The sequence below is a fragment of the Bipolaris oryzae genome, assembly GCF_000523455.1.
Source record: "Bipolaris oryzae ATCC 44560 unplaced genomic scaffold scaffold_0, whole genome shotgun sequence".
Lineage (NCBI taxonomy): Eukaryota > Fungi > Ascomycota > Dothideomycetes > Pleosporales > Pleosporaceae > Bipolaris > Bipolaris oryzae.
In genome coordinates, this window is record NW_006911276.1 from 119,868 (window position 1) to 140,219 (window position 20,352).

Consider the following 20,352-nt stretch of genomic DNA (forward strand, 5'->3'; position numbering starts at 1 on the left):
AGATAAACATTTTTCCGTGTCCAGACTTCGCACATACTCTGACGACAAGATGGCGGATGCGCGCGGGGAGTACTGGTATTACGAAGACGGTGTGGATGCGAACAAGATCACGGTGCCCGAACTCCGCAGCATCCTCCTTCGCCACGGCGTCACTTATCCATCTTCGGCAAAGAAGCCTATTCTCGTAGGCCTCTTCAACGACATCGTCCTACCCCAAAAATCCCAAGTTCAGCGGGCGTATGCGCGGACGAAGCGATCAACGCGGGGCATTGTAGACGTACCTTCCAGCTCAGCCAGCACAGTGGATACAACCGATATCGAAGAAGAAACGCCCGGGGCTCCCGCACCTGTGACCGGGCGACGAACACTACGAAGAACTGGGCGCGCAACAACGGAGGAGACAGATGCGCCTGCACCGCGTTCCAAAACACCTTCCCGCACTGTGCCCGCAAAGCACAGCAGGGCTGTGGAGCCTGAGATAGACGAGCGGCCTGCAGCTAGACGCACACGCAAGAGCGCTACACCTGCTCCACTTCCACTTCCAAAAGAGCCATCACCCGAACCAGAAGCGTGGCACCGTAACGATGCGGCGAGCCCTTTTACCCAGGAAAACCCTTTTCAGAGCGGAAGCTCTCCGGCGATACCAGACACTATCGCGCGCGAGCGTCGAAGGCGGACCACAGGGTACAGCCAGCATGAGAGGCGCAAGAGTGATGTGCACCGCCGACGAACAGTCCAACCCAAGACTGAACAAATAGACGATGGCATTATGGTACCCACACGCGGAGCATTTGACGTTGCCGATCCTCGTACGAAGCAGGAGGAGGAGGATACCGCGGATGCCGGGGAAGAGTTTACGCCCGAGGAGCAGCTCGAGCTGGTGCGTGAGCGTGCAAAGGCCGGCGAGGTGGACATTCTCCCACCAAGGAAAAGGCAGAAGAAAGACAAGGCTACTGGTACCATCAAAGCAATGGCAGGAACTATCCTACTTACTGCTACAGCGGCCTTTGCCGGCGTTTGGCGACAAGAGAAGATCAATGTTGGCTTCTGCGGTATTGGGCGAGAGGCCACTGCACTTGCTGGTGTGGAGATACCGAGCTGGGCTGATCAAATCCTCCCGCAGTGTGAGCCTTGCCCACCACATGCCCAGTGCTATCGAGGTTTGAATGTACGATGTGATCCCGATTTCATTAAGAAGGATCATCCACTATCACTTGGTGGCCTGGTGCCCCTCCCACCGACATGCGAGCCGGACAGCGAGAAAACTCGTAAAGTAAACGGCATTGCCAACAGAGCCGTGGAGGTCCTTCGACAACGCAAGGCACAGTACGAATGTGGTGAGCCTGACGCAGAAGGACACCCCGTAGAAAGCCCCGAAGTCAGCGAAATTGACCTCAAGGAGCAAATGGCTGCACAAAAAAGCAAGAGCTTGACGGATCAAGAGTTTAGCGATTTGTTCGACAGGGCTTTTCCTGAGCTTTTGATGCGTGAAGAGGTAGTTCAAACTACTGATGAGTAAGTACTCTTCTTTCAGGTCCCAAACCATGTGTGCATCTTTTCTGACATGGAATTGTACTAATCAGTTCCTCTTCCGTGGATACAGAACAACCGGCAAACGACGTCTTGCATCAACCTCTCTCGCAAAGCTCTCCCTCTCCTGTAGCGTCCGACGATCCCTCCGACAGTCTTTTGAACGACATCTTCTCCAGATTGTAATGTTCTTCCTGGTGATTGCTACGGGCTCTTACGGAAAATACTCGTATACTAGCAATCGAGCAATGGAAATCCGCGCAAAGCAGCTAGCCAGCGACGCTTATGACAGACTGCAAGACCAAGCTGCACTCAGCTATCAGGCTCCTGGTGTAGAAAAGGGCGTTAGCATGACACAGCTTCGTGACGACGTCTTACGTACTGAATTTAATGCGTCGCGTCGGCAGAAACTGTGGAAAAGAGTCCAGGCGAAAGTTGAGAAGAATAGCAATGTCCGTGCGGGTGTCCGCACAACAGCCAGTGGTGACGTTGCTCGAATGTGGGAGTGGGTTGGCCCTGTGAGGCGACTCGAGGATGGTCGAAGTAGTGGTGCCCGAGACGGCGGGCGCTTCAGTCTTGGTATAGGCAGCAGCCCTCTATCTGCTTCAAAAGACGTGAAGGATGTGAAGGATGTTCAGAAATGGGAAGAAGGCCGTCCTGTCTACTAGTATTGCACTTTTGGATTTCTTTTGTTCTTCAGAATGGCTTCATAAGTCGGTTATGACAATCAAGAGAAGATGGACGGGGAGACATTTTCATTGGATTTGCTGCGAATGATACCACAACGATGAATTTTACTTTTTATTTGCTTCAACCTCATCCTTGCATGCCTGGATATTGAACAACACTGCGAATGCAAATTGATCGTGACGCCCTGAGCCTTTGGCTGTGGCTGGTGCGTGGCGCATGAGCTTTTGGCTTACTAACCTAGCCGAAGCCCACACACGCTAGTAATATCGGCCGCCCAGCATCAACATCTCCAGCACTACCGCCAACCTTTTCGCTCATACTAACCACAGAGCAAAAATCCGTCAAAATGGTGAGTGCAGTATTTGCTATTTGAGATTGCGCAATACGACAGCCATGGCACGAGCGAGCGACATGACGAATCTTCGACGACGATGGCAAAAATGCGGATCGGCGAATATCACAACAACATCGAATACTAGAACTGGCCTCGACATGTGGGATATATGGTTCGTTGGAGGGGTGAAGAAAGCATCACTGCGCTGAAAGCGGTCATTGGAAAGAATTGGGCGCAGGTGGTGTGGGTTGGAGAAGCGGCAAATCTCAGTGCAGAGTACTTACGGCGTCCATGTCGTACTCTATCGCGGAACGGTTGCTACAAGCCAAAGATACCCTCACGTTGAGCGGCGCCGATACTAAATCGCCTTTGACTCGCTTGCCCGCTCGTGCGAGTTGCTTCCGCCGCATATTCACGACCCGTCATCCACGCATATACTCGCCCGCTCGTGTCGCATGTCCAGTTGTCATTCAAGAAAGATAATATGCATACGGAAAGCCATGAAACCAATACTGATTTCCGCCTTTCAGGTCAACGTTCCCAAGACCCGCCGAACCTACTGCAAGGGCAAGGACTGCAAGAAGCACACCCAGCACAAGGTCACCCGTTAGTGATCCACACTCCCATACATTACCTTCACATGCTGAGACGTCGTAGAATACAAGGCAGGAAAGGCCTCTCTGTTCGCACAGGGTAAGCGTCGTTATGACCGCAAGCAATCCGGTTACGGAGGTCAGACCAAGCCCGTCTTCCACAAGGTACGATCGACTGCAATAGATTACGCGATGCCGGCGCTAACAATACACAGAGGGCGAAAACCACCAAGAAGGTCGTTCTCCGTCTAGAGTGCACTGCTTGCAAGACCAAGGCACAGGTACGTTTCTCTGTACACTCCACGCTCTATGCCGCTACTAACCTCGGAATAGCTTGCCCTCAAGCGATGCAAGCACTTCGAGCTTGGTGGTGACAAGAAGACCAAGGGTGCTGCTCTTGTCTTCTAAGCGTGCGCCTTCTTTCTCTCTCTTTTGCTGGGCTCTCGGCGTAGTCTTCGGGCGGATGGAATGGACGGCTCTACCTTCGAATCAAGCAATGCATCAACCATCAGTATAACACGAATGAAGGCGTGTGAGGCGGAAGATTTGGCGACACAGGGTCACCAGCCACGAATTTACGGACTGTAACCTACATATGCATCAAATGGAGCTCGATTGAAGGGACCGCAAAACATATTGTGCACCAATCCATTGACATGATGAACATGTGTGCCGCGCGTAATAGCCTAATTAAGCAGGTACACTCGACCGTAGTCAAGATGTTTGGGAGTCACATTCCTATGTCACTGCCCCTCCGAACCCACTAGCGTGACGCACCTATCTCGCCCACGGCATGTAAACCCGGCTGCTCGAACATTATTTCATAACGGCGAAGAAACTCTACATTTTGCATTCTACAATGGCTGATTCCAAGAAGACGGTCCTCATTATTGGCGGTGGCGCTGTTGGCACTATTGCCGCTGTAAATCTGGAAGTCGGCGGTCTTGCAACAGTTACCGTTGTGCTGCGATCCAACTACAACGCTGTCAAGGAGAAAGGCTTTACAATCAATAGCTGCGATCATGGAACACTGAATGGTTGGCGGCCCAGCGTTGGTATGCAGCGATTCGCATCTCCTACTGCAGCACTTGCGTCGAGACTAACGATTCCGAGTTCGCAACACTGTTCCCAACCTTGTCGAAGAGAACATTCCACCATATGACTATGTTATACTCTGTACCAAGAATGTACCCGATACTTCACCTACAGCGGTTGAGCTTGTCACACCAGCACTTCCCAAGAACAGCGGCAAGACGACGCTTCTTCTCCTCCAAAATGGCCTCAATATCGAGAAGCCTTTTCTTCGCCCTCATCCCAATGTTCCGATTCTTTCTGGAATTTCCATGATTGGTAGCGCGGAGCCTTCACCAGGGGTCATTGTGCACGACGAACCCGATAGACTGCTTGTCGGAGCCTTTCCCACTTCGAACATCAACCCCGCTGTTCCGGAGCGAAGGGCGGAAGAGTTTGTCGAGTTATACAGCAAAGGAGGAAAGACTGACTGCCAGTACTCGCCCAATGTCCTATATGATCGCTGGAAGAAGCTTGTCTTCAACGCAGCCTTGAATCCAATCTGCGCTATTACGGGTCTAGATGATGGGCGCATACGCCTTGCTGACGGTGCACTTGATGGACTTGTCAGGCCAGCCATGCAAGAAATTGTCACAGCTGCTAAAGCGGTATGCGGAGTGGAGTTACCTGACGATGTTGTGGAAGCTACAATCAACATGGACCCGCTAGAAAGCTATTTGAAGCCGAGCATGCAGCAGGATCTAGAAAAAGTACGTTGTTGAGGCGGTCAAGCTTATCGTGAGTAAGCACAACAATTAATGCTGACATTGATAGGGCAACTTTATCGAGTTCGAGAACATATTAGGCGAGCCGCTTAAGGCGGGGAAGAATGCAGGTGTTTGTATGCCCACTCTTGAGGTGCTGTATCATATTGCAAAAGCAATACAGTGGCGAACAAAGGAGAACAAGGGACTGGTCGAGGTACCGAAGAAAGCTTAAAGCGACGGTATGCTCAGGCTTCATTCATCCTTGGTGTTAGCAAGACTCGCTGTGAGAAAGAGTAATCTGGGTCGTCACATATGCGATGTTTGCACTGATTCAGCATCACCTGGATTGTAAAACCATGAAGACTCCATATATCTCTTACATATACCCCGCGGAGTGAAGTGCAGTGCGTACGTCATGAAAGCAATAAGGTTTTGGGTAGCCGTATGGTCCCTGGAACGTTACCCTCCTGTACCGACTTTCTACACAATCTTTCAAGCTATTATTCAGGGCTTCTTGCATGGACCTAGTCGCACCCTTTGGCCCCCACATGTAGCTGGCCTGTGCGGGTTGGGTACACAGTTGTTAATACGGACTCAGTGACCGGCGAGTTGTGCAAACACAAGCGACACAACAGTACGGTCTGTTTGCTCAACCTGGGTCAACATCCGCACGCTATGTTGATTCGGCCGGAGGGAGCGAGATGCGATGGAAGCGTGACTATCCGAGTCATCACCGGGCAACAGTGATTGGACAGGCATGGATTCGCACTCCGTCGTGACAGGGGAGAGTTCAGATGGCAAAGCGGGTCACCGCGTTGCCGCTGCAAGGGCAGAGCATCTCTGGATGCAAAACCGGTAGAAGCGGAAGATCTTGGGCTCTGGCAGCAAAGCGAGGCCGGGATGTGCCAGGTTTCGAGGTGGCGGTGCAGTTCGGTTGAAGCTATGCTTGGCGAATGACGAATGACGGTGCTGGCCCACCAACTGGCTGCTGCTGCTGTCCCAGGGCGAAGAAAGCTCAAGAATCTTTTAAGTAAATCCACGTGAACCCTACATACTCACTGTCTCTCCTGTGACTAGTTCCTACGTCGCCTGCTCTCGCCGGTTGCAGCCACATTACTCTCACCGTCTTTGAGCGCCTTCAGCGCGCGCGCCTAGGCTTAGACTCTGCTCAGCCTCCCGTATCACACAATCAGCTCCGCCAGTTGGCCCACTGCGCTGCCTGATATAACGTCAACACCCAACCCGGTAGATCCGACTATCAACCAGCCTTATTTTCAGTCTCCACCTATAGGAGAGCTGCACTCGTCTTCTCCAGGCAACCACTTTGCTGGTGCCAGTCACTCTATGCTTTTGCCAACTGCTTCGGCTACTGTGCCCGACATGGCAAGCAATGGGATTCGCAGAAAGGATACGACAAAGGGACCGCCGTTGCGCATCTTGTCTTTAGGTACGTGCTCGAAGCGCGGCTTCAGTATAGGGCGGGGTCGCTAACATGTTTGACAGATGGTGGAGGCGTGCGGGGGTACTCTATGCTCATTATCCTCCAGGAATTGATGCATCGAACATTTGTCGAAATACACGGCCGTGCACCCAAAAGACACGAAGTACCAAAGCCATGCGAACATTTCGATCTTATCGTGGGGACAGGTACCGGCGGCCTGATTGCTATAATGCTTGGGCGGCTAAGAATGGACGTGGAGACGTGCAAAGACGTCTACGTGCGCATGACGAGAAGAGTTTTTGAAACGGACAAGACATTTGCGGGCATACCGTACCGGTCAACATTGTTCAAGGCGTCGAAGCTGGAGGAAGCCATCATGCAGTGTGTGCGCGAACACACCATCTACGATGATGAAGGCAACGACAGTCACGAAGGGCGAGAATCGCTGCCTATGACACCAGGAAGCGCCACATCGGGTCGTATGCACAGGAGTGCTAGTAACGCCAGCAACTACAGTCAGATTGGCATGTCGCCCGTCAACATGCGCATCGCTGCCATGAAGTGGGGGAACCCGCACGCTTTGCTCTACGACAATCGCGAAGAGCGCACCAAGACGTAAGTCACTTTCTGTTCTTTTACGAAAATCAAGTTGACTAACAATATGTAGCGCTGTCACGGCCGTCTACAAAGGTACCAGAAAGTCCAGTGGGGGCCAGATACTTCTTCGCTCCTATGACTCACGCAAAGAACCCGCTATCGAACCCAACGCGACAATATGGCAAGCCGGACGAGCAACTTCTGCGACTGCGTTGGCTTTCAAACCCATCCAGATTGGTCAATCAGTTTTCCTCGATGAAGGCTCTGGCAAATATAACCCAGCACCTATGGCTTTGGACGAAGCCGTTTGCAACGAATGGCCTGGGCGTGAAGTTGGTGTTTTCATCAGTATTGGCACTGGAAAACGACCGGAGGGTACAAATGCGCAGCAACACTTGTGGTGGGAAGGGTTTGTTTCTGGCGGCATGGGAGACTTTGCCGAGGCCAGGCGGAGACTGATATCCAAGATCGAAGGATGTGAAAAGACACACAAGGAGATGAAGGACCACCTCGCAAAACGACATGTTAACCAGGAAAACTACTATCGCCTGAACGTAAACGTCGGTGTAGGCGAGTTTGGCATGAACGAATGGAACGCCTTGGCCGATATCAGCACGAACACGCGCATGTACCTGGCGGACCAGATCGTACAAGGTATGACGTTGGATGCAGCCGCAAAGATTGCACGTATCCACTTCGCCAAAATACGATGGGAACGCGCAGCCAAAGGAGAATCGCCATACTCGCCTGGCGCCCAAGCACCGAACAAGCCCCTTCCCAGTGTCCCAGATCCAGCGCCCATGGCCGTCGAACTCCCAGCTGAGGAGCTCTCACCCGAGTATTACACAAACATACACCCAGCCTTCCGGCCTCCACCAGCAGACCAGCGTCGGCCATCAGAAAACGACAAGTACCTGGTGGTAAACTCTGAGGAGCAGCCGCCATCACCAGTCTCCGAAAATTACCACGACCTGATGCACCGACATTCTGGCGAGCTTGTTGCCCCTGGCCGCCGCTCCCATGAGCAATTCTCAGCTGGGCGGCCGGTATCAATGGTCAGTTCGGCAACTAGCTGGGATGATCGCATGTCGAACGCACCACCCAGACCTCCCAAGACACCTCTACAAGATGGGAGACCCCCTCCACCTCTTTCAGGTGGGTTGCCTATGTCGCCCATGTCGCCACCTCCCGGTTCTTCGTTCTCGAGACCGCCACCTGGTGCACCTTTGCCATATCCGGATACAGATGGGCCGCCTCCAATCGTTAACAAAGCGACAAAGCCGGATTATACACGATAGATGGAAAGTTGTTTTGTCTTTTTGGAATATGTTTGGACGTTGGAAATTGACACCCGTGTTGTCACACTGGGCCATGGAGGAAACTCATGATGACGATGACGGTTCATGACTGGAACAGGGGGGGCTTTTTTCCAGGATGAAGTATGAGAGAATAGTTTTTGATACCCAGTCGAGTTTTTTTGTTCCTATTTTTAGCTTTTGCTCGTCAATGATTGTATGAGAGATTGGATTTTCTTATCACGGTTTTCATGTTGAATCTTTATGAATGAGAATTTTCTTGGTTGTTTCGTGATGCTGTGAAGTGCCGCTCATGATGTGCTTTACTACTGCATCTAACGACTTTTAATAGCCCGTACCAGGTGATATAACAACTGTTAGATAATGTCCTCATGAGTAAGTGAAGAGATACATGTATCTAATCGACTTCACGGTACCGAAACTCTGTATGTCCCTTGGAGAGACTATAAATGATTGATGGATTAATGAGTTTAACGTTCACGGATGAAGATCTCCCGCGGGTATAGAGATAGAAAGTGCCCAGAGCTTATATCCGTACCTGCTACTGCCTATTCGTAGAAGAGCATACCTCTAAAGTAAGCGTCGTATAAGATCCTCCTCTGTCGGTTAAGAAGCCTCACCATTCTATCGTATGCCTGCGCACATACTAGTTGTGTTGTTTATATATCTTTCTCTCATTCCTCTACATAGGTATACGCTTCTCCTTTTGATTTCTTCCAGGGAGAGCAAGAAGCGTAGTAGGGCGACACTACACACGGATATGCTTTCATAGCTATCGGATTCGACCTATCCATTAATAGGCTTCAGCCTTCAACTTGCTAGGTGCATTGCCCCCGATACTACTCTGGATGATGAGCTGGGTACCAGACGCAGAGTAATTACACCTCTGGCCTAGTACTATCTTGGATGACATCCTCAATCTCCTCCTCCTCCTCATCAATATCCTCGACGTTCTTCTTCTTCTTCTCCCGCTTCACCGGCGTGTTATTCTCCTCTTCCACCTCCGCCTCCGCCTTCCCCTTCGCCTTGCGCTTCCTCGGAGTTGTAGCAGCCTTCTTAGGCGTAGTACTATCATCAGCCCCGGCGTCAGCACCGCGCAGTGCGGCCAACTCGTCTTTCAACGTGCCCTTGAGTCGGTCGACCATGATGCGACATGCGCCTACGGATTTGCCCTCGGGACGGGGTTGCGTTCTGGGTCGGTGTGTCAGTACGGGTTTGTTACGGTAGAAGTGGGGAAGAGGGGAGAGAGCGAGGACGAACGGTAAAGTCTAGTTTTATGTTTGAATACTCAACGAGGGAGAAGTAGTAGGCGAGCTGCATTGGTTAGTCTGACTGTGAGTTTTATTGGGTGAGGAAGAGCGTACGCGCTGGCGGTCAGTCCAACCTTTTGCAGTTGAGTCGGTGGAGGACATTTTGGATTGGTTGTAGTTGTTGTGTTGGGGTTTGGTGTGGATGATGGATGATGGATGTTGGTTGAGGTTGTGGGGTTGGGGAAAGAAGAAGAAGAAGTTTAAGAGAGATTGAGTGTATATGTGTAAGTGAGAGGGAGCCTGTCTGGTGCGAAGTGAATGAGGATGCTAGTGATGGAGGCATACAATGAATGTGAGTGTCGATGCATGTGCGTCACTTCAGGTTGGCGAGGAGATAGAGAAGACTAGGGATGTCTTCTAAGATTGTGCAGGTCGTAGGTTTAGTTACTCTGAGTTTGCTACTAGTTCATTGTCTAGATTCTATTTAAGAGGTATGCAGGGGTTTGGTACTGCGAAGTTGATCCGCCCTCACCTTCCGCTTCCTCAGCGTTGTAACCGCCTTCTTAGGTGTAGTGCAACCAGCACTAGCATTACTACCGTGTATCACAGCTAGTTCATCTTTCAACGTGCCTTTGAGCCGGTCGACTATAAACAATTGGGTTAGTAGAGGCCACTTCAGGCTAGATGTTGGAGTGTTAGGGCTTTGTGATGGGAAATATTCTTAGAGAGTTGAGGGTAAGTAGTCAATGGCTTCGCTCAGTGTTACGAGCACATAGGTGAATAGTGTTGTGAGAATTGCGCACGCGTTTGTGCCCTACTCTTTATAAGAACTTTAACTATACGGATAGATTACATTTCGGGTGTCACCAAGGGAGAATCAAGTTCACTTGATGCAGGACACTGCCCCATTTAAATTTTCATTTGAATGATTGAGGTGGAACCTACTCGCCTCTTCTCACACGGTACACGTGCATGCTACGCGTACTCCCTTGCCTGATAGCCAGAAGTTTCAAACTTCCACATCGATGTTATCGATCTGGTTTTCCTCCTCCTTTGGTTCAGCCTTGACGTCCAAGTCCGCCTCGTCATCCTCGCTCTTGGGCGTAGCAACCTTCTTGCTCGGCCGGCCACGCGACTTCTTGATACTCGTGGGGGTATCCTCGCCGTCCTCCTGATCGGTCTTGTTGGGCTTGCGCTTGCGAGGGGTAGCAGGTGCCTTCTTGGGAGTTGCCTGAGGGACGGGTGCACCAGATGCCATGGCATCCCACTCTGGCCTGAACGCCCTGATGAGCTTATTGGTCTTCTGCTTGAAGCCACTGGCAGTGCGTTCGGGAGCGTAGAGACCATCCTGTGATGTGTTAGCTTAGGGTTTCCGCGCGTACTTTGCTTCCCGAGTTTGGGTACGTACATCCCAGTCGAGAGTGATGTTGTCCTTTTGGATGAGATACAAGAGGCTGGATAGCTGTTCGGGGTTAGTGTTGCTCTTTGTCAAGGTGTTTGCACTTACGATCTCACGTTCGGTCCATCCTTTGGGATTATTGGCGTCGTCCATGGCGTGGGTGGTGGATAGTTGATTAAGCTTGTGGGTGTGGAAACTGTGGGATTGGAGAAACAAGAAGAGGTTCGAGAGAATTTGGGGCTATATGTGTAAGTGAGAGGGTGTGTGTCTAGTTGAAGACCCACTGTTCAAAATTGTTAGCAAACGGACCTCACACTCACCACGTAACTAGAGCAACAGGCGTTTCAGCCTCACACTTCCGTCCCTCACTGCTCACATAGAATGTGTGTATGTATGTGGGTATAGTGTCGTAAAAATGCTAAAGATGCGTTCAAGTAAACATGGCGAATTGTCGATGAATGTGAGATACAACTAAAATTCTATCTAGTCACCAATTACTCACACTCAACTCTCTAAGAACGTCCCCTATTGTTAGACCCTAACACAACCACAACAACTACTATGCCGGTGCACATTGTTACTAGTGACCCTTGGGCAGAAGCTCCGATCCAAGCTAATAATTATAAGAGGAGGTCACTCATGTACAATAAATAATCATGCAATTCCATGAGTTTTAGTTCACCGTGCCTCTTCTATCATACTCTACCTTTTAGTTTAGCGGGAACGTACGATAGCGAAGGTATTCGCGGTGCACTAGGGTAGGACTCGTGGGTGCTGCACTCTCTAGACTCGTTCACTATGTATAACCTAAAATGTAGAATGGCACGCTGGTGAAAGAAGAAGAAGGAAGAGGATAAGGTAGTAACAGAACATAAGAAGAAGGTAGGAGATGATGAGGATAATGTTAAGGAGGAGGAGATTAAGGATGTAGTCTAAAGATGGTGCTAGGTCAGAGGTTTGGTCACTCTACGTTTGCTACCGGCTTATTATTTAAAGTTTACTCACTGCTTACACGATCGTAACAACCAGCGAAGCCGCCCAACAGCACAGGAAATTGTGATTGAAGCATACCACAATAATTTGAAATCATCTTCTAACACTAAACTACCAGATTAGAAAAGTACATGATGCGAGAGGCACAAGATATAAACTCCTCTTCACAGCATACCAGTGTAACTCCGCCCTATCTCTCCACCCCCACCCATTATCAAACCCACACTGAGTCGGCATCCCCACAATCCATCACCACCGACCCAGCCATCGCATCAGGTTTTACGCACATGAAGAGAAATACCAAGACACCCATCAACCCTTCCAAGCACAAGAAATACACTGATTACAGAAATACGACTAAAAAAAAAACCTATCCTCCTCACTACCCCCCGCCCTCCCATCCCGCACAACCACCCAACACTCCCCCCCAAATAGGCAAAGTCTCCTTTCTGCAACACTGTGGGGGGTGCGCAAAAAGGGCACCAGTGCGCCCCCTTTCCCTTCCCGCGCCAACCACCCCCCGGTCCCATGTCCCACCGCCTACTCCGTGGCCTGGGCTTGCCGGTGTATCTGCGGGATGGGGGAACCGGGGGGATGGTTGGCGGGCCTTCCCGTTAGTGTGTTACGCGGGCTGGGGGAAAAGTAGTAAGGTAGTAGTAGTGGGAATGTGACTTGTTGGCGTGTTAAGGGCATGGGTTGGGATTATGGGGGTTTTAGATTATTTCTTGGATGGTTTGGTGTGGGAGATGGATGAGTTTGGCGCTTTGGGGAATTGAGGAAGGGGGGAAATGAGATGGGTAGTAGACGAGGATTGGAGGGTTGTTGTGGAGGGTCTCCCGTGAATAACATAGTTTTTTTCTTCAGACGGGGAAGGGGGAATGGCGTGGTAAGCAAGTCTCAACAGAATATCATTCAGCTACAGTGCATCACCCAGGTCGCATTTTCACTCAAAGCACACTTCACAAAAAATTCAAGATATATAAACTCTAAACTTATTGCATTCTTGCCCTTTTTCGGTGTGCCCGGCTACACCGAGTAGAGAAATATCTACATGTACTACACGTTGTCCTGTGAGAGATAGGAAGCCATGAAATAGTAGGGTATCGAAACCATTCTAGTCCCTCGCCTAAGGAAAAGGAGGAAAACTTAGTCTCCCAATTTCCCTAGTGCCCAAATAATGTGACGACCGAAACCAAGGAAAAAAGAAGATGACATATTCAGCGATTAAAAATGTTGGCGCCAGAAATGTGTTGACAAAGAAGACAAGGAAGACTACAAGTGAGCCATGCCGTTGGTGACCTCAGCCACGCCAACGTGGGTGCCGTTGAGCTTCTCGTTTGAGACGAGTTGTGACATCTTGCGGTCAAAATATTGGTTCTCGGTGTGTGGGTCGTACATGCTCTTCTTGATGAAGTCATCGAGCTGCTCGTCGCTCATGTCGCGTAGTTCAACGGTACGGTCAACGCCGTTCTTTTGAGCAGCGCGGATAACACCGCGGGTGACAACGACGGAGACTTCACGGATACGGCGAATGTCAGGGTACAACCAGCCATCGGCAACCTCTTGCCTGTTCAAGGAGGTAGAGAGATACTCGGCGGAAGCGTAGATCATGTCTTGTGTAATGGAAACAGCCTTGGAAAGAATGGCACCAAGTCCGATACCTGGGAACACATACATGTTGTTTCCTTGGCCGGGGGTGAGCAGCTTGCCATCGTACTCCATTGATGGGAAAGGAGAGCCAGATGCGAAGAGACAGCGGCCCTCAGTGGCAAGGACGGCCTCCTCGAATGTGCACTCAGACTTGCTGGAAGGGTTGGAGAGGGGGAAGATGATGGGACGGTTGTTCAACGAGGCCATCTTCTCGAGAATGTCCTTGTTGAAAGCACCGCCAATGGTTGATAGACCCATGAGAATGGTGGGCTGTACGTAATCAATGAGGCGGCTGAGCGACTGGTATTGACGGCCGTTGTTGTCGTCACGAGCGAAGTAGACCTTGTGGTCAGCGAGCTTGTCGCCGCGGTCAAGGGTGACAAGTCCGTTTGAGTCGACGAACCAGAACTTGCGACGAGCCTCCTCTTCTGTCAGACCCTCCTTGATGAAATACTCAACAATCTGCTTGGCAACACCAACACCGGCACTTCCGGCGCCCAAGAAGATAGCCCGGTGGTCCTTTGCTGGGACACCAGAGGCCCTGACGGCGTTGATGAAGCCACCAACAATGACGGCACCAGTACCCTGGACATCATCGTTGAACATGGAGTATTGGTTCTGGTAGCGTTCTAGGGCGGGGAAGGGGTTCTTGAAATCTTCGAATTGAATGACGATGCTGGGTTATTATTAGTGTTTTGGCAGATGAGGCGGGGAAAAAGATTGCTACGTACCTGGGCCATCGGTCGGTAAGGGCGACCATGAGCTCGTCGAGGAATTCCTTTTCTTGCTCGGCGGTAATCTTGGGCATCCTGGAACCCATGTATAGAGGGTCATCACGGAGGGCCTTGTTGTTGGTTCCCAAATCGAGAGTGAGGGGCAGAGTGCTGTCGGGCTTGATACCAGCGCAAGCCGTGTAGAGAGCGAGTTTGCCGACGGGAATGCCCATACCGTTGACACCAAGGTCACCAAGACCGAGGATACGGGAACCATCAGTAAGGACAGTGATGTCAACCTCGTGTGGCCAGTTGTCGAGGATCTTGCGGAGGTTGCCGCGGTCGCTCCATGAGAGGTACATGCCCTCAGGTTGGGTCCAGATCTCGTGCCATCGTAGACAGGCCTCGCCGACGGTCGGGGTGTAGATGAGAGGAGTCAATTCCTGGGTACGTGTCAGTTGTGACTCTGCACAAATTATGGGTGGCATTTGCTTACCTTGATGTTCTCGCCGAGAAGTCTGTAGAAGAGGTGGACGTTGGTGGCTCGGAGGTGGACGAGGTACTGGAATTTCTCGAGGGGAGTGGGTTTCATGGCGAGGAGGCGGAGGCCTGAAGGGGAAATCAGCGATTGAAATCTAGAGGTCATAGTAGTGCAACTCACATCGGTCGGTCTGGACATCGTAGCTCTCGACGGCTGGAGGGGTGAGGCCGTAGGTGCCGAGACTGCGGCGGACGTCTGGGGTGTATGACATGTCATAGTCGCCCGAAGTTGTGGTCAACTTGCGGGCGTAGCTGGGGCGAGTGGCAGAAGGCATATTGTGAGTGGCAACTGTAGCCATGTATCGAGGGGAGGGTTTAGGGATTGAAGAGCGGAAGGCTTGGGCAGGAGCCGTCACTTTTATAAGCGACCTGTATCGGTGCATTGAGATGGGATGAAACTTCCGTCGGCAATTGAAAAAAGATGTCAGGGAAATAGGCCGCCTGGGGCGTGCGGAGGATTGGGGCTACATAACGAATAGCCTATCGGGAGGGGTCTGGGGTCCGCAAGCACAAGAGACAGCGTGAGGAGATCCGTTCTCGCCGTCAAGGTGTGCCTGTAGGGGAAGCATAGACCAGCCCGTTGCGTTGGTCAGCCTGTAACCATCACGCCAGTTACATTCTCCCCATCCCCAACCTGCCCACCCTTGCTCCCACCATGCTGAACGCCCGTCTCTTACCCGTCTAACGGCCATACGCCCAGATGAACCAAGCGGCTTGCAACGCATCTTGTCACGAAGACTGCAGACGACCGCTCTATCCTCTTGCCTGGGCTCCGACTACCTGAAACCGCCGACACAGACAGGCACGCCCATAATTTTTTCGACGTGCCACAGCCACAGCGGCCGGGTAGCAGGGATCATGGGGCAGACGTGCATATTGTCGGGAGCATTCGGAACGGACGCGTCTGGCTGGCCTTGCAGCGAACGCCGCATTATCCACCGATGGGCTCCAATCCCCATCCATGGCGCCCATTTGCTTCTGTCGGGCATATCCATTTGACACCTTCGCAATTAACCATCCGCCATCAAGCCCGTCTGGCCCTCTCTCTCTCTCTACTCGTGCTGTCGGGTTCCTGTTGTACTTCCGTCCCCTCGGGCTTCGTCTGCTTCAGCTCTCGTATCGAGCCACACCATAGTCAGGCATCGAGGCATTTTTCATCAACAAGTCTGTGTCCATGCATGCGTGGCCTTGATCCGCAACACGTTGTCTATTATTAATCGGCTTCGTCTTACGGGATTTGTCTCACGCCTCTTTGCCACGCACCAACAACCCGGAACAGTCTTGACGTTGCCCATCCTAATAGTGCGGCTTCCGGACTTTAGCCATGCTACCACACCGTATCTACTCTACGCATCCTCTGGCGGATCCGCATTCGGCTCCATCCATCTATACGCCGATCCGACGACTTGCTAGTCGCCCAAGGCGGTGTGCTTTTTCCCAGTGCCAGTACCACGACCCGCGGACGCAATTTTTTTAACGCTCAACTCACATTGCCCCTGTCCCCTTGACCTTTCGCCAATTTAGGCGGACGGGAGGTGTCAGGGGAAGCCGGCGCGATCGCAATCTGCGCTCCAAATCTGTAACAAAAATAACGCAACCAAAAAATAAGGCAGCTGCTGAATGGCGCCCCAAGTCCGACCCGGCCCTCGCCCTTCATACCGTCCAGGTACATGTCATGTCTCAATTGCAGTGGCCGCTCCTTTCTTGTGCGCGAACCTCCTAAAAAAGACGCTGTCTCGGACAAACATTCGACAGCTGCATATGCGGCCAGGGTGGATCGTCCGCAGTTGTGGGGAAAGCTTGATGGCCTCCTTGGGTAAAAGTAGGCAAAGTTAGCCGCCTCGGGCACGTGTCCAGTTCGTTCTCTTCCGAGAAATGGGGCACACGACTCCACAACTTGACAGCGCCACGGGAGGTTACGGAGCTCCTCGGTGAGCGTCCTCGCAAAATCATGTCAGCGCTACTTACCCGCAGCTTGCGAATCAAACCCAAAGCAGCCCTCTTACATGGTCCTCGACCTCTTGTCCAATGCCTTGGGCGTGCAGCAGAACTGTAACCGTCATGCAACTGTCAAGTCTCACCGTCTCTTGACAACCCCGGCAAGCGAGTCAGGCCTAATCCGATCTAGAATGCCCAGGCCTTACCTGACGCATGGCTACAAGAATGCAGTAGGGGTTCTTTCAGGGCCCTTCTTCAGTGGACCGCTTCCCCGGCAAGAATGCAAAGTCGCTCCAGTGATCTGAACACGGCGTCTATGCCTGAGAAAATCCCTCTCTTTGGCACAATGGCACCTACAGATGGAGTAATGCACGATGCGCTGGAACTTCTAGAACTTCCCGATGGAAAAGCATCCAGCGGGCCCATGCTCTCTCGGCGGGCCCATCGCTATTGCGTGCTAGCTGGTAGTAGCACGCGACAGTGGTGCGGGGAAGTCGCCTGTGGCTGTGGCTGTGGTGGCTGTGATGAGTTGCGAGATCTAGATTTCTGGCGAGTGCAAGCTCGACCACTAGCTACTTTGACCAAACCCTGCTTTGGCCTGTAGCCTTGATGCACCGCCCTTGTCCTCGTCATAGACGCTCAACAAACAATCTTGTCTTGGTTTTGACCGTGCTGGCACTCGAAGCCTCAATTCTACAAGCGCACACACATCGGATGCGCCTGAATACTGTGACAGTGTTGCTTCGACTGAGTAGATGCCTTCGAGAACTGTTCTATGCGATTGCTGAGATGAGTGATGTGCAGCAAGGTACTGATATGCTTATACGTATACGTACATTAACATTCACATGCACATGAGACCTGGCATATAGTGTGTATGTTGATATGCACTTATCCTCCGCAAGACCAGGAATGGGAGCGGCAGCCTTGGCGCATGTGGAGCCGCGGGATCGACGAACGGCATGACGTCGTTAGCTCCCTCTCGTCATCCTGACCTACGCGTTATGATCGAGCCTTAAAAGAGCTGTTTACAACCATTCCACCTCAGCTGCATTTCTCCGAGGCAAACTCCAGCTGCAATCACCATATCATGGCACTCTCATCGTGCTTCGGGAGACGCAAACGCGACGACGATCAGCGCCCGCTGCTGCCTCAGGTATGTATACACACGTCTCGTCGATTCACATTGTACGCGCTAATCTCACATGTCAGTACCGCGATGACACAGCACTGCAGAGAGAGGTGCACCAGAAGCTGCACTCGTATCAGATGATACGTGCACTTTCCATGGGGTTCATGCCATCTAACGAACAACTCATCATCAACCTCCGGAGCTTGCTATCTGCAGACATCCTAAACCCAGAAAACCCCGAACTGAGCGACTCTGGTCGTCTCCTAGTCAAGTTTACGAAGCAATGGCTACACCAATTCATTGACACTCTGAATCACAAGAACAGCAAGGACCAGATCCAAGACTTCCTCTGGTACCTTTCCAAGTCCAGGGTATCTGTAGATGTGGAAGATATTGCACGAAGGGCGACCAGGTCAAAAGCAAAGGCCGATGCTACTGCAGGTCAGTACGTGTCCTTGATTTTCACAGAATGAAGCTAACATATCAGCAGCCTACCACAGCCTGCAGACTGTCGGATCGTTGCTCCTAACCAATTCCGACTTCCGCATCTTCCTTGCTGACCTGAACACTGTCGGCCGGGAAGTATTCAGAGACACCGCTTTCACACTATCAAACGTATCCAAAAAAGCGGCTAAGAAGATCGAGCCTTCACCAAAAGAACAAAAGGCACTCAAGGAACCCGGTGCGGATGAGGCTCTGGCACACTCCACTGAAGAGATAAATGATCAGCTTGCAGAGGTCGCCCAAGTTGTTGGCAATGGGGTTGCCAAGGTTGCTAAGAGGGCAGACGTAAGTTTGGCCGAGAAGCTTCAGGGTGACGAGGGCGAATCACTCTTGTACCGCTTGAAGAAGACGATCACAAACCTAAGGCAAAAGAGGGATTACAACGACTCCGTTTCGGTGCTCGCAACGCTATTGAAGCGGTACGCGATGGCATACTCTCGGACCGTAGAGGATGCTATGGGTGCTCTCGAAGCTGACGTCGAGCCAAATCGAGAAATGGAGAGGGCCGTTAAGAACTTCTGGACCTTCCTGAGCTCATTTGGCGACAAACAAGAGTGGAAAAGGCTCGAGGATGCATTCCATAAGGTTTTGGAACACTCGCGCAAGGATCCCGAATTCGAGGATTTGCTCATCGACGTTGGAAACTCGCTGCAGAAACTTCTCACCGACCCCGACTTCTTTGACCACGTCGACGAAAAGTTCCAAGAGCTCCGAAAGAAGGCCAATGGTGTTGGATCGGAATCATCGCTTCGCCAGGATGTAGACGCGTTTTTCGTACAAGCCCAGAGCACCTTCATGGCTGTCACCCACGACCAGGACATTGCAAAGATGATCAACACGACGATGAAGATCTGGAACATACTGTCGCCCCTACACAGCAACATTAACAGTGAGCTCGTTCAAGATGCAATCAATGTTTTCGTCCCTCTTGCCATCCAAGCTATTCAGTACATCCCCATCCCTCGCCTGGAAGTATCCACACCCGAAATCGATATGCTCCTGGAGAACTTGATTATAGAACCTGGCAAGACTGTGAACCACACATCGTTCCTTCCGTTCCGCTTCCGAGTAGAAACCTACAACGATTTCGAACTTCGCAAGGCCCGTTTCCGTGTTGCGTCCAAGGCTACGTCCAAGTTTACCATCAAGATTGACGGTCTTTCGTTCCGTGCAGATGAGGTCGGTTTTCTTCTCCGCGCACACTCTGGCCTCCTTCGCCTTGCGGATGAGGGTATTGCTTCGTTCCAACTCGACGAGCGCGGTATCGATATTCATTTGGATGTCGAAGTCGGCAAAGAGAAGTTGGAGCAGATTCTTACGCTCAAGGCTGTCCGTATCCACATCCACAAGCTTTCGTACACGCTACGCAAGTCCAAGTTCAGCCTCTTTGGCTGGCTCCTCAAACCCCTGTTGCGCCCCGTCGTCCGCAAGGTCATGGAGAGGCAGATGGCCAAAGGTATCGCTGATGCTATCCACGCCGCCAACCGTGAGCTCATCTTTGCACGCGAGAGGCTTCGAGCGACGAGGATCTCTGATCCAGATGACCTGAAGACGTTTGTCAAGGCCGTCATCACACGTCTCACACCGGCCGATGACCCCGACCTTTACACGAGGGTTGGTGTTGACGCACCGAAGAAGGGTATCTTCGCTGGCAAGTATGCACCAGGCAGTGTGGCCAAGCTATGGGAGGAAGAGGGTCGTCGTGCACCAGAGCGCATTGATGACTGGGACGAAGGCGGTTGGAGGAACGATGTCTTCGATCTCCATGCCATGGCACTTTCCTAAACACTTTCTATTCTAGCAGACGACGATTGATTTGCACTTTCGACAAAATGGCTATTCTGGTATGGGTCAAGTCTGAAACCATGGTTTTGTGGTATGTTTTTTTTCTAATCCAAATGGGTTGTGTTCCAGCAAGCGGGCTATGCGGTTACGGATTTTCCTTAGGAGATGG

General features: G+C 51.6%; 7 protein-coding genes across 7 annotated transcripts; 4 read left to right on the plus strand and 3 right to left on the minus strand.

Annotated features, from left to right (window-relative positions):
* Positions 1-49: 49 nt before the first annotated feature.
* COCMIDRAFT_31376 (uncharacterized protein) lies at positions 50-3,555 on the plus strand (the record flags this gene model as incomplete). Its single annotated transcript, XM_007683930.1, has 6 exons — positions 50-1,515; positions 1,604-2,153; positions 3,085-3,160; positions 3,212-3,312; positions 3,363-3,428; positions 3,481-3,555. 6 exons carry the CDS (start codon positions 50-52, stop codon positions 3,553-3,555), a joined length of 2,334 nt encoding a protein of 777 aa, XP_007682120.1.
* Positions 3,556-4,006: 451 nt separating this feature from the next.
* On the plus strand, positions 4,007-5,157 carry COCMIDRAFT_36 (uncharacterized protein; the record flags this gene model as incomplete). The annotated part of the gene is made up of 3 exons (XM_007683861.1): positions 4,007-4,202; positions 4,261-4,928; positions 4,993-5,157. The coding sequence occupies 3 exons, from the start codon at positions 4,007-4,009 to the stop codon at positions 5,155-5,157; spliced, it is 1,029 nt and encodes a 342-aa protein (XP_007682051.1).
* A 1,148-nt stretch (positions 5,158-6,305) lies between these two features.
* On the plus strand, positions 6,306-8,261 carry COCMIDRAFT_79682 (uncharacterized protein; the record flags this gene model as incomplete). Its single annotated transcript, XM_007683995.1, has 3 exons — positions 6,306-6,372; positions 6,429-6,981; positions 7,034-8,261. 3 exons carry the CDS (start codon positions 6,306-6,308, stop codon positions 8,259-8,261), a joined length of 1,848 nt encoding a protein of 615 aa, XP_007682185.1.
* Positions 8,262-9,157: 896 nt separating this feature from the next.
* On the minus strand, positions 9,158-9,691 carry COCMIDRAFT_31379 (uncharacterized protein; the record flags this gene model as incomplete). The annotated part of the gene is made up of 3 exons (XM_007683931.1): positions 9,158-9,451; positions 9,540-9,593; positions 9,644-9,691. 3 exons carry the CDS (start codon positions 9,689-9,691, stop codon positions 9,158-9,160), a joined length of 396 nt encoding a protein of 131 aa, XP_007682121.1.
* Positions 9,692-10,538: 847 nt separating this feature from the next.
* COCMIDRAFT_79455 (uncharacterized protein) lies at positions 10,539-11,081 on the minus strand (the record flags this gene model as incomplete). The annotated part of the gene is made up of 3 exons (XM_007683996.1): positions 10,539-10,877; positions 10,938-10,991; positions 11,037-11,081. The coding sequence occupies 3 exons, from the start codon at positions 11,079-11,081 to the stop codon at positions 10,539-10,541; spliced, it is 438 nt and encodes a 145-aa protein (XP_007682186.1).
* Positions 11,082-13,193: 2,112 nt separating this feature from the next.
* Positions 13,194-15,099, minus strand: COCMIDRAFT_31381 (uncharacterized protein; the record flags this gene model as incomplete). Its single annotated transcript, XM_007683932.1, has 4 exons — positions 13,194-14,247; positions 14,303-14,727; positions 14,781-14,893; positions 14,946-15,099. 4 exons carry the CDS (start codon positions 15,097-15,099, stop codon positions 13,194-13,196), a joined length of 1,746 nt encoding a protein of 581 aa, XP_007682122.1.
* A 2,753-nt stretch (positions 15,100-17,852) lies between these two features.
* Positions 17,853-20,183, plus strand: COCMIDRAFT_21228 (uncharacterized protein; the record flags this gene model as incomplete). Its single annotated transcript, XM_007683893.1, has 3 exons — positions 17,853-17,918; positions 17,975-18,335; positions 18,385-20,183. The coding sequence occupies 3 exons, from the start codon at positions 17,853-17,855 to the stop codon at positions 20,181-20,183; spliced, it is 2,226 nt and encodes a 741-aa protein (XP_007682083.1).
* Positions 20,184-20,352: the final 169 nt, after the last annotated feature.